Source organism: Lucilia cuprina, chromosome 6 (genome assembly GCF_022045245.1).
Source record: "Lucilia cuprina isolate Lc7/37 chromosome 6, ASM2204524v1, whole genome shotgun sequence".
Classification (NCBI taxonomy): Eukaryota; Metazoa; Arthropoda; class Insecta; order Diptera; family Calliphoridae; genus Lucilia; species Lucilia cuprina.
The window spans coordinates 33,573,653-33,592,622 of NC_060954.1; the positions used below are offsets into that span (position 1 = coordinate 33,573,653).

Here is an 18,970-nt window from a genome sequence, read left to right on the forward strand (position 1 = left end):
GTGCCAAAAAAGAGTATCGAGAAGTGAAACAATGTAATGGGTCCGCCATTTGTTACAATTTAAAACTAAACAATGAAATAAGTAATAATGTAGATTATTTAATAATTTTGTTAATTTTTTAATGCATAAAGTAAAAAAATAAAATTAAAAAATACAAGCGGTAGGTTACTGATCAGTTTATAAATTTTGTAAACATTTAGGGGATTCATACCGTCGTCATTAAGTTATATATCACAAAATCATAATACAAAACAAGTATGAAAGTATAACCGTGCGTGACCGACCATATGATACCCTACACCAGTTATGAATATTAAATGGGATTTATTTTTTATAATAATTCATTGTTTCGATAGATGTAAGCAATTTATGATGAAAATCTAATTTTCTGAAAGAGGCTTTATATGGGGGCGAGGGGCAAGCCCGATAAAGTTTTGTGAATATATTTATATTTATATAATATTTATTTGTGCTGAATTTCATCGCGATATTTGTGTTTATAAGTTAATTTTAGACTTTGAAGGGACTTTGTGTGGGAGCTAGAGTCAAATGAGCCTATCAAGGCTTATATAAAAGGTCATCAAGGCTTAGTTATGTAGTTTTTTATCGATTTACTGGTATGTTTAACATAATTATGAGCTTAGAAGCTCTTTTCGGAGGGGTTCTATTGTATAGTGGCTAGGTAAAATAATGTACCGATTTTATTCATTCCCTTGGGCCAAATTTCATCCAATTATCTTGAAAATTGCGACCTGTACCTTGCGCACAAGGTTTACATGGACAGACATACAGCCAGACGGACATTTTGTATGTTGCAAACATCAGCACAAACCCAATATACCTTCCCCACTAAAGAGTTGTAGGGTATAAAAATATGAATGCTGTGAGTAACACTCATAAGTTTAATTGAGGTTGTGAAATTGTGTAATGAAAGCAAGTCAAAAGACTAAAAATTGTCTTTGGTGAGTCTAATTTTATTCCATCGGATCTAAGACGCTCAAACTATAAACGGAAATAGCTCGAGTAGGTTGCGAAAAAAGATCTTAGAAAATATTACCTTTTAAAATAAGTTTTCGAACAGAAACTTTTATGGGGCTAGTTACATATATGGACCGTGGTTTCCCATGATTTGAGAAAATTATCAATTATCTACTACTTCCATTCGGATTCTATAGAGATTTGTACAGACAGGCAGACATACGTCGTCTTATAATCTAATAGGACCGCAAACAAAATTTTATACTTCTTTTGATGGTAAGTATAAAAAGTAAAAAAAAAACACAAAAGTGCCACAAAGTTTTTAAAAATTTTAAACCATGATATGGTATAAAAAGTATCATTATGAGAAACAACAAATAAAGTACATACATTTCATGGTATTTATGATGTAGTGTTTCTATGTATGAATGTAAGCGTTTCTTTAATGGGATAGATTTTGTTAAAAAACTTTTTTATTTTACTTAAATTAAGAAATATTTATACTTAAATCGACTTGAACTGCTGGTTTACCGTAAAAAAACCAAGTGGAAAATAAAGTATATTCGCCTTGGGCGATCGAAAGATATGTTAAGGGTTTTGTATTAACACGGCAATTAGTTATAATTATATCATGCTGTGAAAAAGTTTTAAACTTTATAAAAATTTGATTTAAATCATTAAAAAAATACTTACATCGTAGGGACATGTATGATTTATATTTGAATATTTGAGAAAATCAAAAAAATTGAAAAATATTTGTGCCAAAGGATTTCGACGTTTATTGCGCATAAATTCACATGCATCCACCCGGTACTGATATAGGGATCTTTGTGTATCACCGCGTCTTCTAAAACTCACTTTAATCTAAAAAATTAGGAAAATATTGAGATGAAAAATATTAAATATGTTTAGATATGGAATGAAAAAATACTGAAGTACTATTGAGGGGTTTTATTTTCAATTTAGCATAAACAGAAATTTCAGTCATATCTCGTTTAATGGCTTTTAACGAACATTGGCGAAATTCAATAAGTTTTTTATCAAATGATTCACAATAAAGATTGGTCAATTTCACATTGATGCGCTTAAATGAAATTTAATAAAAATTTATAAATATTTGAATTTCTACGAATATTATAAAAACTTACACTATACACAGATTTATTAACAAATAAAATAAGAAAAAATAATATATTTTTTATTATGAATGATTTAAACATGTTGACTCTTAATGTGATTTTGATTAAAGGTTTTATATATCAAATTGATGAAAGCACCATTAAATATATATAATATTTAATACTCTATTATAAATAAATTAATAGCCATTAAATTGTTTAATTAACTTTACCATTATATTTGCATTTTTTAACCCTCTTATATCGATATTAGTGTGTTCTTTTCAGATTTTTTTCTAACCAAAAACATAATTTGTACGAATGTTGATCAGAGGGAAATTTTTCATTGTCGGATTTGTCAAAGGTCAGTCAGATAATTCATTTAGAAATAATAATTTTTTATAGTTAATTTTGCTTTGTAGTAAAAAAAACAATTCCTGCGCTCAATTACTTTAGATGGATGCAGTAATTCATATGATTGTGACATATTTTTTCATAGTATAGTCAACTAAAATTTCAAAAAATGTTTATTTACAAAAAAAAACATTTAATTACAAGTATATATTTGTACTTAATGATCATAATTAAGACAATTAAAAACAATTATGAATGTGTAGTCGGGTACGACCGACCATGTGATACCCTACACCAGTGACTGTGTTAAAAATTTATTTTTTAATAGTGTGTTTAAGTGTATTTTGTCCTTTAAGTCATTTCTGAAGGTGAGTTTGTATGAGGGCTAGGGTACAAAACAGCTTTTAAAAGTGTACTTTATTGGGTCAGATTGTACCAAATCTATATTTTTGCATATTTGTGTATATCATTTATTACAGCAAAAGCATTACAAGCCGTCTTTTTCACTCAGTAAACTAATCACCATTTTTAGTTTATATAATAGTCCATATATTTCTCCAATGAATAGAAAAGCGGCAAGTAAAATGTAAAACTAAAATCTACTCTGTTTGTTAAATATTATCTGTTTATAATATCCTACAATACCGTGAAAATGTCAAAAGTTTTGTATTGAAAGATTTTCAAAATAAAAAGTTATTAACATGAGCTTTTTATTTGTAGTTACGTTTCCGATACTTTTCGTTAACTAATAATTATGTTTAACGAAAAACCGGTGAAATAAAATTCAGAATACAACATAATGACAATTATTGTTAACTTACGAATTTTTACTATTTGAAAAGTAACGGTTCTTAACAAGATCCTCTTCCGAAGTTTAGTAAAAAAGGCCTGAAATCTGTCTTTTTTTGAAACTTTGTGTTAAAAATAATGAAATACTTAATAATTTTATTAAATTTGTACAAAATCTGTCATTGGTGTACCATGGTCCTTTGAAGATTGAATTGTACCAAAAAAAGTACAATTGTACCAATTACAATTGTACATAATTGCCCGGTAAAATATTTTAAAATATTGGTAATGAGTATTGTCGGTAATGTAGTTATTTCATACATTACTTGGTAATGAGTTGCCGTTATCAATAACATAAATTAATTGTTTTGAATAGAATTAGTTGTCAATTGTCTACAGGGTATGTCCAATAAGGATTTAGTTATTATTTCTAACCGTAGTCGATTTTGGAATTTTTTTTCAAGAAATTTTGATGTTTACATTTGTGTGGAAACCATTTCAGATAGAATGATAATATGACATTCTAATGGGGCATTGAGTAAGAAAATACACTAGCAAACATAACAAATAACTGTAAATCTAGTTTTAATCCAGAAATGTCGGGTAATGAGATTTGTAACTAGTTATTTTTTGGTCACCGTCAAACAAAAATAAGTAGTTATTCACCCAAAAAGTAACTACTTACACTTTTCTTCAATATTACTTCCCTACTTACCGGGTAAGTAAAGATTTTTCTGGGTATGAGCTCAAAAGCCATATTCAGGGGTTAGGGTTGTATGGCGGTTAGGCGAAATAATAGATCGATTTTAAACATTTTCAATAGTTTTCGGCCTTAGGTCGAGTGCGTGGCAAATTTCATCAAATTATCTTGAAAATTTGCAACAGAAGTGACTTTAGAGGTTCAGGAATGCACTGGGGTGAGTATTTGTATGATGAGAATGTTTGCAGGACATGCATTCCTCATAGCATCAATAGGGTGTTTCACCTGATGTTGGGTCCACCTCTTATATCTGATCTAACCACTGATTGCCATCTTCTTTGCGGTGTTAGATTTAGTTTGAATCACGATACCTGTAGTGTCCTAACGAAACTTTTACGGCAAGAGAGTAGATAACTCGGGTACTTCAGCAAAGTGTGCGTGTTCCGGCGCATAAGAAGCACTTGTTTTAAGGCAAGGCGTACTTCTGACATCGATACCTATTAATTAATTTTGAACGGATTTCTAAATTCTTTATTTTTAGCTATAATAGTATTTTGTGTTATTTTTGAAGTTATTTTAACGATAACAATGATTTCGGATGCGTTGTTTTGAGTTTTACGGTAGTATTTGAAGGTATACCTTACCAGTAACTATATTCATTTTCATTAAATATTTATTTTTACAAAGTGCAAATTGTTTTAATACTTTTTGTGTTGGTGTTTTTTTGTTGTATTTTTTGCGTACATGATATTTTGTATTTTTGAGCGTATATTCAAAAATTTAATACCGCCATATTGTACGCCATATTGTTGTTAGTGGGAAATAGTATCTAAATACCAAGTAGCAGTCATTCTCATTGTGTTCTATTCAAAACAATTGTTATGTTTGGAACTCAACATCTTGTACCTCCCATGGCGGTTGTTTTCAATGATTTCTTTCTTGTTCGTTACATTTTGAGGTTGTGACAATGAAAGTAACGTGTAAAACACGTGTAACACTCTTTCTTGTAATTTTTTTCTGACTCTTTTTCATTTAGATACATTTTACTGCTCGAAACGAATGTGCTGATGATTGGGATGGGTTGGGATGAGATTTGGTATGTGTGGAGTTAGTGTTCGTTTTTTTTTTAGTTTTGGTTGATGGTTACATGTACGAGTAAAGTACTACAATATTACTTTTGTTTATAAATGTTGTTTAACGGCAATTTTAAATGGATATACGACAACAACATCAACATTAACAAAAAAAAAAAAAAAAGAAAAAATCCTAACATGTGTAACTATGGATGAATGTATGCTATAGATGGCTGTTCGGATGAAGCACTTGTTTAACAAAACCTTACAATGTTGTTTTTTTTGCTGCTGCTGCTCCAGAAACCAAAAAAGAAAATACAATAAAAGAGAAAGAAGAAGCTCTGTTCACATTCGCAAATTGCTTTCGCCGTAAAACAACTGGCAACAGCAATGAATGTTGTTAGTGATGTTGGTGATAAAGATGATGGTGATGATTTTTATTATTCTTTTTCGTTCAAACATTTTTGCGTTTTTTCACGTTGTTTTGTGGAGTTGTTGTTGGTTTGAGTGTGTTTATTTTGAACAGCACACTCTTGGGAATTTGAAAAATGGCAATATGAATTTAATTTTATTTAATATTAATGGTACATCATCGAGAACCTTACCAAATGAATAAGCACTCTTCCAAAATAACATTAATTATATATACAGTATTCTAACAGCTGATATTGGGTATAATACAATCCGGCAACATCTGCGTGGTTGTAAAAGGAAGTGATGTTTTTGCAATTTGGAAGTTCAGCAATGGTCAGAGATTAGATAGCTCGAGCACTTGAATAAAGTGCTGCACCGGAAATTCCATAAACTTAAATTGTCACCAGAGCTCACCCAGCACGTAAAGCACTTCCACATTCAATCCGACAAGTCCTATAAATTATTCTGCATGAATTTCTTGTGTACTTTTCCAAATTTGCTACACTGTAAAAAGCGTTTTATATAAAAAAAAATCTTGTAAAATATGTTCGGTACGTTTAAGAGCTAAATACTTGTTATTAAAAAAATCAACAGAAACGTCAAAAAAGGTGTAATTTGTATTCCTCATACAACAATTGTCAAATGCTGACATTTTACTTCTAAGCGTGTGTCTCATTGTATCTGTCTTGTATTTGTTTTATTTTAAAAAATTTTAATAAAAACAACTTTTAAGTTTTTGTACTTATTGTACCCCACTTCTCTATTCATTCATTTGCTGTGATTCCCCGTTTGCTTCATTCATTTTACTCGAGTCATTCCTTTTTTTTGGAAACAACTTCAACATTGTTTCAAAGTTTTGTTGTTGCTTTCTTTAACTTTCTAATTGAAATACTTTTAATGTTTATTTATTTAATTAATTGTAAGTAAAAAGTTGCAACGTGATTTTTCCTACCATTCTCGTAATTAGTTTAATTAATTATCAACACCTCCCAAGGAATAAAATTTCAATATTATACTAAGTTGTCAGCTCGTGTATCTAGAATAGAATGGAGGAGTGAGTATCTTCCAAAATGTATCTGTGTTTTAATTTTTATTTGTTTTCTTTTTCTTACAGATAAAATGGCTGCTGGAACTTACTATTTGGCAAAGTAAATAAAACTATTTTTCATTTATTTTATGCAAAAGGAAATGAAGTTTTAAATGTAAGTTAAATAACAAATTATTTACTCTAATTAAATCTATTTAATACTTATATTAAAAAGTTGATATTTAAATAAGAATATATATTCAAGAAAAGTTTAGTATACCATAATTTGTTGAAACTTGAGGAATGATTTTTATTTAGTTTTTACCACTTTACTGAGTTTGTCACCATAAATGTGTATAACTAGTATATTCTTGGTCTATTTAAGATTCCATGACAAGCAACGTTCGATGTTGATAAAACCGAAAGATGGAGTTGTTTTATTTATAATTTAATGAATGAGAAACTTTCATTTCTTAAATATTCTGTGGAATATGTTGATATTTAAAAGTATTCAAGGAATATTAATTGAATGTCAAAATATTTGTTAAAACCAAAAAAGTGGTAATTTTCAATCAATTCTTTAATGATGTTGATTTAGGTTAGTTTATACAAGTATTTAATATCATTAAAAAACATAATAACTTAGGGATTTAACTTCTTCCTTGAACACCATTTTATAAAAGTTCAAAAATATAATACATAATATATGTATATATGTATATTTTATATAAATCAAGAATATAAAGTTTGAAAGTTTGTTACAAAAAGTGGCCACTGTGACGTTATTTACCGTGCCATAGTAGAAATACTTTGTATATACGAGCAATTTCGTAACCCAACATTTAAAATTTATATTATCTGATTTTGATGAAGTTAAGTACTATTAGACAATATAGGTGGAACGTTAAATTCATTTGAACAAACCCCTGTATTATCAGAATGCCCAATCGTTGGATAACTGGTCCGTTGTTATGATTCACAAGCTTCTACATTAAGTTATCTTTCGAATCATGTAACACTTGTATATATTGTTCCGAAAAAATCTTGAAAAAAATTTTGCAACTTTATATGTATCTAACTTTTTAATTCCTAATTTCATCAGAAAACAAAGTGGATTTAAAAAAAATCCGATCCGATATTCAAATTAGGTCATATAAATATAGAGTTCATCGAGGCATAATTATAAACTCGAAAACCCTATTCGGCAGGTTCAGTTGTAATTCACAAGCTTCTACATTAAATCTTAAAAATAATGTTGCAACTTTAGATCTAACATTTTTATTCCTAATTTCATCCGAAAAACAGTAGATTTAAAAAAATCCGATCCGATTTTCAAATGAAGTCATATAATTATAAAGTTCATCAAGGCTAGTATAGAACTTGATTTTGCAGCTTCTTGTCGAGATACGAGTATATTAAACATAATTTTCTAGATTCTTTTTTAATTTCAACCCTATTCAAATTGTTTACCACATACCAACATTAAAATAATGCAAACCTGTAACTATTGATTGTTACAAATTTCAAATATTTGCGTTAACATTTTAAACAATTAGCAATAACTTTTCGCCATTAGCTAAATGATATGAAACCTATTAAAAACACCAAAAACAAAACCTTTCAAAAACATTTTCTGTGTGAGAAAATCTGTTTATGAAACAGATCTTTTCACAATTTTCGGTTTCTGTGCGTGATCGATATTGAAAAACAAGAATCCGGATATACAAGTATCATCTCTTCAATATGAAGCATACATACATATATTTGAAAAATTATAGAAAACATATTGATCTACATTTATTTGTTTCAAGAATCGTGTAAAATTATTGAAATCTATATTATACTGTTTTCACAAATTAAAACATTCCTATGAATCAGTGGCAACAATGTGCATTGAACCAAGTCACATTTACATTCAGATACTAGTTTATTGTGTGTTTCCATGTATTTGAGATAACCCAGCGATTTCAGTTGACTGTCTCGAAACTGTAACTTATATATACCACAGCTTAATGCATGTTTCCAAGTCCGTCGTAATCGGCTAAAAACTTACATTTCGTATGCACCACCGTAATTGGTGATTTCTCTTTATAATTATAATAACACATAATTATTTAATGGATCAAAAATATATATGTATATAAAAATCGTTCAAGTTATCACACATAATTAAAACGTACAACATTGACTACATCTAAAACTGTTGGGCATGTATATGATTCTAATGTTGCGATTATCACCTGCCGGAGAAAATCATAAATCCATTCACAATAATTGACAGACATTGACACATATAATTTTCTCAATAAATCGGTCAATTAAAAGGTAAAATGAAGAAAAGATATGCTTTTATTGTACCAGAAGTACCCCAAGGTATCTTTCTTTATTTACAGCAAATGCAATAAAATCCTAAAAAGAAAATAGAGAAAAATGTAAACTTCAAAAATATTATACAATAGAAAAGCACGACAATAATAAAACCATAATTTAATAATTTCACTCAATATTTGTTGAGAGTTGAGTGTATATTGAGACCATGTATTTTTCAATACGATTACTATGGTATGTGGAATGTTTATGGGAGTAAAAAGTAATACATATTGTATACGACTCTTTAACATGTCCAGGATACTTCTTTCTAGTCATGCTATCCAAAATGATATTGATAATCCACATAAAAATGATGTTATGTTTTACCATATATTGTAAAATGTCGACAAACATGGGCAACTTTATATCAACTCAATAAATCGATTTAGATGAAATTTGCAGCAAGGTTAGTAGACCAAAAGCGAATTTTTGCCTCATTGGTCAAGAACTGCCGGACTTATAGGGGGTCAAAATATTGATCTATATAACTAAAGATTTGTTTCATGCCTACTCTCAAATAACCTAGCTGCAAATTTCATACAAATCGAAAATACTGTGCTGTTTCTAGATACCGAGCGAGTAGTTTGAACAAAAATTTTAACTCAAACTACTCACACGCTATCTAGAAACTACACATAAATCTACCGACATCTGTAAAGATCAGTCGATTATTGTACCCAATCTTTTTCTGGTTCCATAATGCCTTCAACATTCAGGACGGACATTTCTATAGCGTCTGGACATTTATAGTGGATATTTTATCCGTACTACATACAAATGTAAACGGAGTATGTATTGCATAAATCATTACATAAAGACAATTTAGCTTGTCCGACCAACCGTATTTGCATGTCTAAATAATATATAATACTAGCTATACCCAGTGTGCTTTGCTACCCTAAAAGCAAAAAAAGACCCACTTACACACGGGAGATGCCACTATAATTATTGCAAGTTTGCCAATTTTTACAAACTCTAATAAGGATTTTAATGTAATCTATGAAAAATGTAAATTAAATTGTATTGTATTTAATTCATATTGGAGAGGCCAATTCGCCCATGGAAAGTACGCCCTTTTTTCTAAATGTTCACATGAATGTCAAAGTTCTTCATGTAAAATTTTAAGATTCTGGCTTCAACAGTAACAATTTTTTCTATATAATTCATATGGGTGTTCTAAGCCATCTCCTGATAAAAATCAGCTTTTTCCCAAAATGTTCAGATGAATATGAAAGTCTTCTGTGCAAAATTTTAGAAATCTAGTACTATTAGTTTTTTTAAATAAAATATTTATATATTTTAATTCATATGGGAGGTGTCGCTCCCCCCATTGGTAGTCCTAATCATATTGAGACTTATGTGGCCAATTTTGACCAAATTTGAGGGCTTAATCTGTTACATTTTCTGGGATATACTGATGTAATATTTTCTTTATATGGAAGGTGCCACGCCCACTATAATAATTCCGCTCATTTTGTCGAAAAATATTCTTATATGTCATAGTTGTCCGTGCAAAATTTAAGGGCTTTAATTTTACCGGTTTCCTCTCGCCTACTTGAAATTTTAAAATAAAAAGTAGCCTATAGTTCCTACCTTTTAAAATTTCAGGAAAATCGGCCGTTTAGCCGTCTATAGACTTCAAACAAACAAACCCACATTCATTTTTATATATATAGATAATAATAAAAAAGGTTTTAGAATAATAAAATTTTACATGGTCAGGTTGATAGGAGGATTTATACTACAACATCCGAAGAAACCTAGAACATTAACGAGCCTGTTGTGCGCTTCTTTTCATGGAAGAAAAAAACATTATCTTCCATTATCGTCATGCTCACATCAGTGTCACCCCATATGATCATTGTGATTCTTTACACTGTTTCATTATTCCAAGAGGTCTTATGGCATTCTCTCACACATATTTTTAATTTAGCTTTATTGCGTCAAATGGTTTCGCGTTCGTTATATTCAGTGTTGCCAACTTAGTGCTTTTAGCACTATTTGCGGTGCTTTTTGGTGTGCCAAACGCGAAAAATTTTGCTCATGGTGCCTTTCTTCAAAAAAGGCACTAAAGTGGTGCTTTCTAATTTTATGACAGTGCATTTAGTACTTGTTATACCCAACATATACCCAAGATGAGTGGGATATATTGATTTTGTCACTACGTTTGTAACACATTGGTCGTATATATTTTGGGTCCTTATTAAATTCTAAGGCGATCTAACCATGTCCATCCGTCTGTTCATCTGTCCGTCCGTCTGTCTGTTGAAAGCACGATAGGGTTAGAACGTAAAGAGCAAACGAGGTAAATTTTTCCACAAATTTTTATATGCATCAAAATTTCTCTACCAAATGACATTAATACTCATTACCGACTTAAAAATATTCGACATAAATATGTTTTATATAAGCCAAAATCTCTCTAGCAAATTTCACGGCAATCGGTCCATAATTGACCCTACCCCCACCTTCAAAAATTGATTTTAACGCTCATTACTGACTTAAAAATACGTGTTTAGCGGAGAAATTCGAAATAAACTACTTTTATACAAATGTAATCTTCCTACCGAATTTAATTCGGATTTATCGGTAACGTACCCTACCCCCTATTAAGGTCCCCTTAAAAATATGAGTACAGCGATGAAAATTGACAAAAAATAAGTTTTATATAATTTTTTTACACAATTGAATCTATCCCTCATATATAAAGCCTCCATGATTACTTCATCGTTGTACTCGCAATAAAAAGATTTTTATTATAATTCTTTATGCCGAATTTTATGACGATTGGTCTATAACTGACCAACAAAACAAAATCTATGTACAAAATGTACAAAAGCAAATATTTTTCAAAAACAAAAAAAAAAAAAAATATTCAAAATACTTTAAAATAAGTTATGTTATTCACTATCAGTGAAATTAACAATTTTTCCAGAACTCAAAAAACTTAAAAATAATATATATAGATTTTGCAAAAAAATATATTTCATAAGTTTTGTAAAGTTTTACAATTTGGGTGTGGGTACATCGGTTGGCCAGTTGGTAGTGTGCCTGTCAGTTTGAATGTTTAATGAAATTTCACTATTTTTAAAATTCTCATCTTATTTATCGAATTTTGGAGTCTTGTAGGAAATGAGCAAAATAATATGCAATTTTTATTAAAATAAACAATATTTGACTGAAAAAACGTTAGTGTTTTTTTACCCATTTTCAGTTAGAAGATTACGCATTTTTACCCCTTTTTATTTTTTTGCGCGCGTTTTGCTTGACCAATGTTGGCAACACTGGTTATATTAACTATCACGAGCTCCCTTCCGATTCATGAAAACGATATTTCATCTAAAACTCTTATAGAAATTATAACAAATTAAATCGATACAGTGATATAGTCAGAATCCAAATTTACTTCATATAATAATGTACATCAGGTGTAGAGTATCATCAGCTCTGACTTATTCAGATATATTTTTTTACATGTTTCCACTCAAGTTAAGGCCATGAATGAAATTATAAATAGTGTATATTTTTAACTTTTGAGCAAAAGAGTCAAACTATCTATGTTCGTGAAAATCATGAGAAAGAGAGTAAAAAATATTTTGTATTTTTCAGTGGACTTTACCTGCATTAACAATTTTAGAGCGCGAACAATAACAACAACAGTAAATAGCTAGCGACCCAGCCAAATGCAAACCGGTGTTTGATCAAACAACCGAGACACACATACGATCACACCCAACAGTTTCACATGCTGTTGTTATTGTTGCTGGTGCTTCTGGTAGTATTTTGTGGATGTTTTGGGCTGTTAACTTTCTTTCGTTTGGTTTTTTTTTAGTTTAGTAAACAAAACATCATTTCCAGAGCTCCGATCTTAATGAACGTGTGTACAAATGATCAGCAACAACCAATTTCGAATTCATGTGTTGTTTATGTTTTTCTTGTTTATTTTTATAATTTAGTTTTTAGCCAAACATTGTCGTGAACGGTTGGTTCGCTCGTACGGATTAAAATCAATTTTTTAGTTTTATCGTTCGTTTTAAAATTAACGTGTTTTTTGTAGCATTTAAACGTGTTTTGTTTTTGTGGTAGTTGTATGCGATTATTGTTTTGGGCACGTCTTGATGCCAATACGCATAACTGGTGCATAAGACCACAACGACTAGGTTGACTCAAGCTTTCGTAGCTTTGGTTAATTCCGCGAAACAATTTGTTTTTCTCTATTACCATTTTTGTGTGCAAAATAATTAAATGATTAGATACATACAAAGATAAAGATTGGCAAAAATACACAATAGCCACATAAAAAATGCAAACGACAAAGACAAATGCTGATCACGTACATATGTAGAACAAACGGATTACATACTTGTAAATATATGCAACCAAATCAACCTGCCACATTTATTGTACAAGTAATTACAGTAAATATTATCAACTTACCAGTCAAACAGTCACTCACTCACATGTCGACAATGTCGTTGATAAACTCCCTAATGGAGTGAAGAAAGAAGTGCTTCTTGTTTTGTTTCGTTTTAATTTGATCGGTATTATTGTGAATGTGAATTGGTTTACGATATAATGACCCATATTAAATTATAAAGTGTTTAAAACAATCACAAATAGATTAGAGATAACAATAAAAAAATAAACAAACATGACAAATAGTGATAAATCAACATCATCTGCTCTGACTCCCAAAACAACTTTGGGAAAACGTGCCGCCAAGAAATTATGGAAATTATTAACGATTAATCCCAATGCAAATAGTGCTACTACTAACAACCTACCTACAAGTCCCACCTTATTTGAAGGTGGCTCGAAGCAATGTCGTGACATGACAATGCAAGAATCATATCTCAATGATAAAGCCTCAACCGTTTCCAACATTTCTACAAAATATTCCACAACCAACTCAACGGTTGATTCAAATTCTCAAAAATCCTCCTCATGTACACTTAATGAGGCAGCAAAATTATTTCCACGCAATATGCCAAGCATCAGACGCAGTCGCCGACGCTTGCAGCAAAACGGCACCACACAACGGAGCCGAGAATCATCGGCAACCAAAGGAGTCTTGAATACGACACACAAAAGTGCCTTTGCCAGAGTGGCACCAACTCAAAGTCTTCAGGATACGTCGGATGTGCAAGAAAAGTCTAAAAAATCATGCAGCAAAACCAAAATGACACCGAAAAAGCTAAAAGCAAATTGTTCTAAAAATCGTCTAAAATCGTCAGCAACAACAACTGCAATACTCAGGAGAAATTCTGGCAAAGCTAGTCAACAGCAAGTGTTGTATGCTATGAAATCTGTAGTCATGCCAGCAACACCAACCAAATTAAATTCAAAAACAACAACATCTTCATCATCCAGCAACTCACTTTGTTTTGTTCAACAACAGCAGCAGCAACATAAACATTCTCGAGATCTTTCACAACAATCGAGTCTCATCAGTTATGATTTAAGTTGTGCAACCAGTCAGCAAAGTCTACAGCAGGTACATGTGGCCGCCGACAGCACAGTTAATGACAATGTCAAATACCCAGTTGGTAAAAACATGTCAGATGACACATTTCTATCATCTGGCATTTCGTGTCCCAGTGAAACACACTCCGAAGACAGTGCCACAAATTCACCAACATTTTATCAAACATCCATTACACACCAGACAATTGGCAAAGCGTTGCAAAATACAAACGTCAGCAGTGGTCACAACACGAATTCTAGTGCAGTTTGTTGTAACCACAATGAAATACATCAAGTTGTTGCTGCTGATAAACATAGCAATGGTAATAATAATAGGTTTGTTAAACATACAAATTACAAAGACTTTGAAGGTGAAGATGATGAAGAAGAAGACGTTTTGATTTCAATGGAACTGGCCATGATAACTGGTTGTGGCGATTGTAAAAGTGATACAAATTCTTTCAAATCTAATTCATTTAACAACAACAACACAAAGCCAAATGCGAACTCTGCTAACCCTTTGGTCGTTTTGGATTTACACAATTTGAATAAATGCCGAAATCGTAATGCTGTTTGGATGCATGCCACAAACGATGATCATCAGTTGTCCGATATTGAGGAGCAATTACACAAAATCGAAATGACAGCTACAACGACAGCAACATCTATGGCAACTATGACCACAACAACATCGTTAACTACTCAAAAGCCCCATTCAAAGCCAAATGAGTCCCATGAAATGGGTCATAAAACAGTTGCTGCTGCTGTCGCTAAACAATCGTTTCTAATAAAGTGAGTTGAAGTTTTTTGTGTCTTTTAATTGATTTTTATTGTCTTGATTCGGTTTCTATTAAGGAAATCTTGTGTATTTATATCATTTACATAGTTAGTAGTTCTCTTTACCATATTAAGCAACCAATTTAATTTGAATTTGTCGCTGGTTTATTGGTCATTAAAAGATTTGAATATTCTTTTACGATTACGAGCCCATATTGTTTTACTTTAAGATTATGTAAGAAAATTTAATGTTCTTTTATTTATGAGCGATTTCCTATTAAATATAATTTGTATACATTATTAGATGGGTGTTATTTAAAGAACTTGTTCAGAGTTTTTTTTTTCAAATGTTTATGATATAAAATCATATTTTCCCATAAACTTTAACTTTATTCTAGTACATTTAAATTTAATTTTTGGACAAATTTATGTAAAAGTCGAACCAATTATAAATAAAAGTGCGATAATTTATTTTATGCTTATACCAATAAAACATAAATTAATAAATATTTAGATGGATTGTTATACCCTACACTAATAAAATGGGAGGGCATTAACATAGAATATGTTAGAAGAAAAAATGAGGGATTCAGAATCAAATAAGATTGAGGTGAGATTCCCACACAAAAGGACTACACCATTTTAAGTTTAAATTGAGAAAATACAAACTCATATTGAGAATTAAAAAATTTAGAAAATACAAATTAAAGGCCAGAAATTTAAATAAATATTGAAAATGAGCATTCTAAATTTATATTGAGAAATAATAAAATTAAATTTAAAAATGCAAATTAATATCGGGAAAAGACAAATTCAGAACTCTAAAAGTCGTGATACACGGTTGTCAGATCTTACAACGTTGTCAATAAAATGTTCAGAAAATTTCTAATAATCGTTCGAAATTACAATTTTTTCTTTGCAACGTTGTCCGCAGAAGCATTACCGAAAATATTGCTAGACAAAATTTGTCAGTTGACAGTATTATTGGACATTTGCACATTTTACTGCCAACGTTGTAAGATCTAACAACCGTGTATACATAGCATAACATTATATTAAGGAAATACAAATTCAATTTGTAAAACTAATAAACGAAAATGAGAAATTTAAAATTTTAATGAAATTAGGTTTCCTTAAAGGTACTTTACATTACTTGATTTTGTATTAATACAAAATATTATTTGAAAATGTATTGTAGTATGAAAAACTAAAACATTTTGTAGTTTGTAATGTATTAAGCTTTTAACAAATTTTTAAATTCTTTTTTATTTACAAAATACACAATTTATATGTAGTTTTCCTTTGGATTTTAATTCGTAAATTGGTTTTCTTTTATTTTTCACCATAATTTTCTTCATAATCAATTTAAAATTGAAAATAAACCAAAAAAATAGGTTTCATAATACATGAATGAAAATTTTTCAATACATTTTGATTATTTTTCTCAATATTTAGCTGGAATTCCAAATTTCAATATGCTTCTTCCTATATAAATTTGGATTTCTAAATTTAATAGTTATATCTCAACACTAAATTGGATTCTTGAACTTTATTTTGGATTTTCACAATATAAATTTGGATTTTCTCAATTTACACTTAAAATGGTGTAGTATGCACTGAAGAATGATATTCAAAAATCCTACCTACATACATCACTTTCCTGGGAAGTGTGTATATATTAGGTATGTTCTGACGTTTGTAACTCAAATAATCACACTAAAAATAAAGCGAAATACTTACAAAAAATAACATTTATCACCACTTCAAAAGCTAGGTCAATTTTTTTACCTTCTGAGAATGGCTTCAGATATAATGAATTTGGAAGCAAAAAAAGGACGTCCCTCCTATGACAAGCCTGTGATAAAATCATAACTTTTTCAGTTTTTTTCAGTACTTCCATGAAGTAAATTTCACTTCTTTTTTGCTTCTTTGGAAGTTCTTTTTTGCAGGGATGTTGTTCGTATACCAACAAAACGCAATGAGCTCTCTTGTACTTCTTTTACGCGTATAACTACAAACGCTTAGACATGTATAGAAACCAAACAAAACCAGTCAGCTTTCTACACCTAAAGCTCCATACAACAATAAATTGATAAAAACTAAATTTCAATATGAAATGTCCACTCAGAATACGTACCATCACACTAACTTTAGACTTGCTCATTTTGAGAAGATTTCTCTCATCAGAGTCACACCATAGGATCTTTGTGGCTCTATTAACCGTGTCATTATTGCAAGAGACCTTAAGGGATTCTCTCATCCATATTATGAATTCGGCAATAGTTGTCTCAAATTGTTTTGCGTTCGTCAGGTTAACAACCTCGAGCTCCATTCCCTTTAAAGTATTTTACTATTTATACAAATTCAATCTGTAATTATTGAGATATGTATCCTTCATTAAGGTTAACAGATGGAAAAACATAATAAAATAGAATCCGATCCAAAATTTTTGTTTGTAATAAACAATATATAAAAAGCATAATACCCACCATACTATATTAGTGTAGGGTATAAATACCATGAATATACCAATAAGGATAAGTTTCAAGATCAGAATGGATTTTTTGATGGCATAGAACATTTAATAATTAAAGTTGTCTGGAAGGATCAATACATCGCTTTTAGGGTTTAGACTTTTTTCAGATTTTGTCGGTCTGGGTAATTACATAAATATCTTTCTGATATTTAAAATGTAAACTAATATCTTTTTAAGCATAATGAATTTATGAAATATAAATATATTTTATATTTTAAAAGCACTCCTTAATCCCCATAACAAATACATATAATAAGAGTAAAAACTTGCGTTTTTAGTTGATACCCATTCATTTATTTATTCATTCCAGTCATGTTTCGTATTTGTTATAAAATCATAGTAAATGCAACATGTTTCTCACCTATTGAGTTAACAATGCCAAATCAAGCGTTTATTTTAGCCAATAACTGCAATAAACTTTCAATTTTTTGTTTGCCCAAGTTTTATTAATCTTTAATCTGTAACGTGTAAAACGAAGACAAAAAAATTGTTTTGGTCAAAAAAATATATATTTAAACAGTGGCTTACACACACTCGAGATTGAACATATTTGATATAATACGTTCGAACGTTTATTCATTTAACTCAAAAAAATGTTCATTAAACATGAAGTTGGGGTTTTTATAAACGAATGGAATGATGTGAATTTCATGAGTCTCTGATACGCTTGATTAAATCATTAAGATTACAACAGAAACCCAACATAATAACAAAATATACATAGATCAGATCATTTATCATTACTTTTTGTTTAATTTTATTTTTTTTTTGTATCTGAAAGTACGTAAATTTCATTAAATAAATTTTGCAACAATTACAAAAACTTATTTCGATATCTCTCCCTTGTTGTATGGGAGAGACAAACAATGCTGAATGAATTTAAACACAAAGATATTATTAAAATAATACCCAATGATAAATTATTATGTTTAGGTGATTTAAATAAATTAAATTTAAATAACAAAAAATCTTTAATTGTGTTAACAGACATAAATGCATAATGTGTATGATTAAAAAGTCAAAAATTTCAAATATCCAACGGACCGACCGACCAACCAACTGCCAAATCAAACCTGCTTCTGCCAAGTCCATCAGCCAACAAACAAAGGTGTAAATTACTATGATTGACCATCAACTGGGAATTTATTAAAATTTATTAATATTTTTTTATGTTAAAGACACAAAAAAGAGTAAGATATTTGTAATTTATTAGTTATAAAAGGTAACACTAAAGCAAGCACATTATAATTTAATAATATCAATATTTCTTGCCCATTTTTAGAGGAGACACAACAAAACTAACAGCAAACAATGCCAATGAATAAGAGAAGGCCTCAAACTGTGTTTTGTAGTCCACACACTGTGGGTTTT

At 30.0% G+C, this 18,970-nt stretch overlaps 1 protein-coding gene across 3 annotated transcripts in view; it reads left to right on the plus strand.

Moving 5' to 3' along the window:
• Positions 1-18,970, plus strand: part of LOC111675396 (protein espinas) — a 97,632-nt gene that overhangs the window by 29,003 nt on the left and 49,659 nt on the right. For 2 of the 3 annotated variants that reach the window (XM_046953797.1, XM_046953798.1), the window contains exon 2: positions 6,541-6,628. Coding sequence is in view for 1 of the 3 variants with exons in the window: in XM_046953796.1 (XP_046809752.1) it covers positions 13,475-15,078 (1,604 nt within the window). In the remaining 2 variants the exon portion in view is untranslated. Of the gene's footprint in view, positions 1-6,540; positions 6,629-12,769; positions 15,079-18,970 lie in introns of those variants that run through there. The other variant, XM_046953796.1, reaches the window with a different exon arrangement.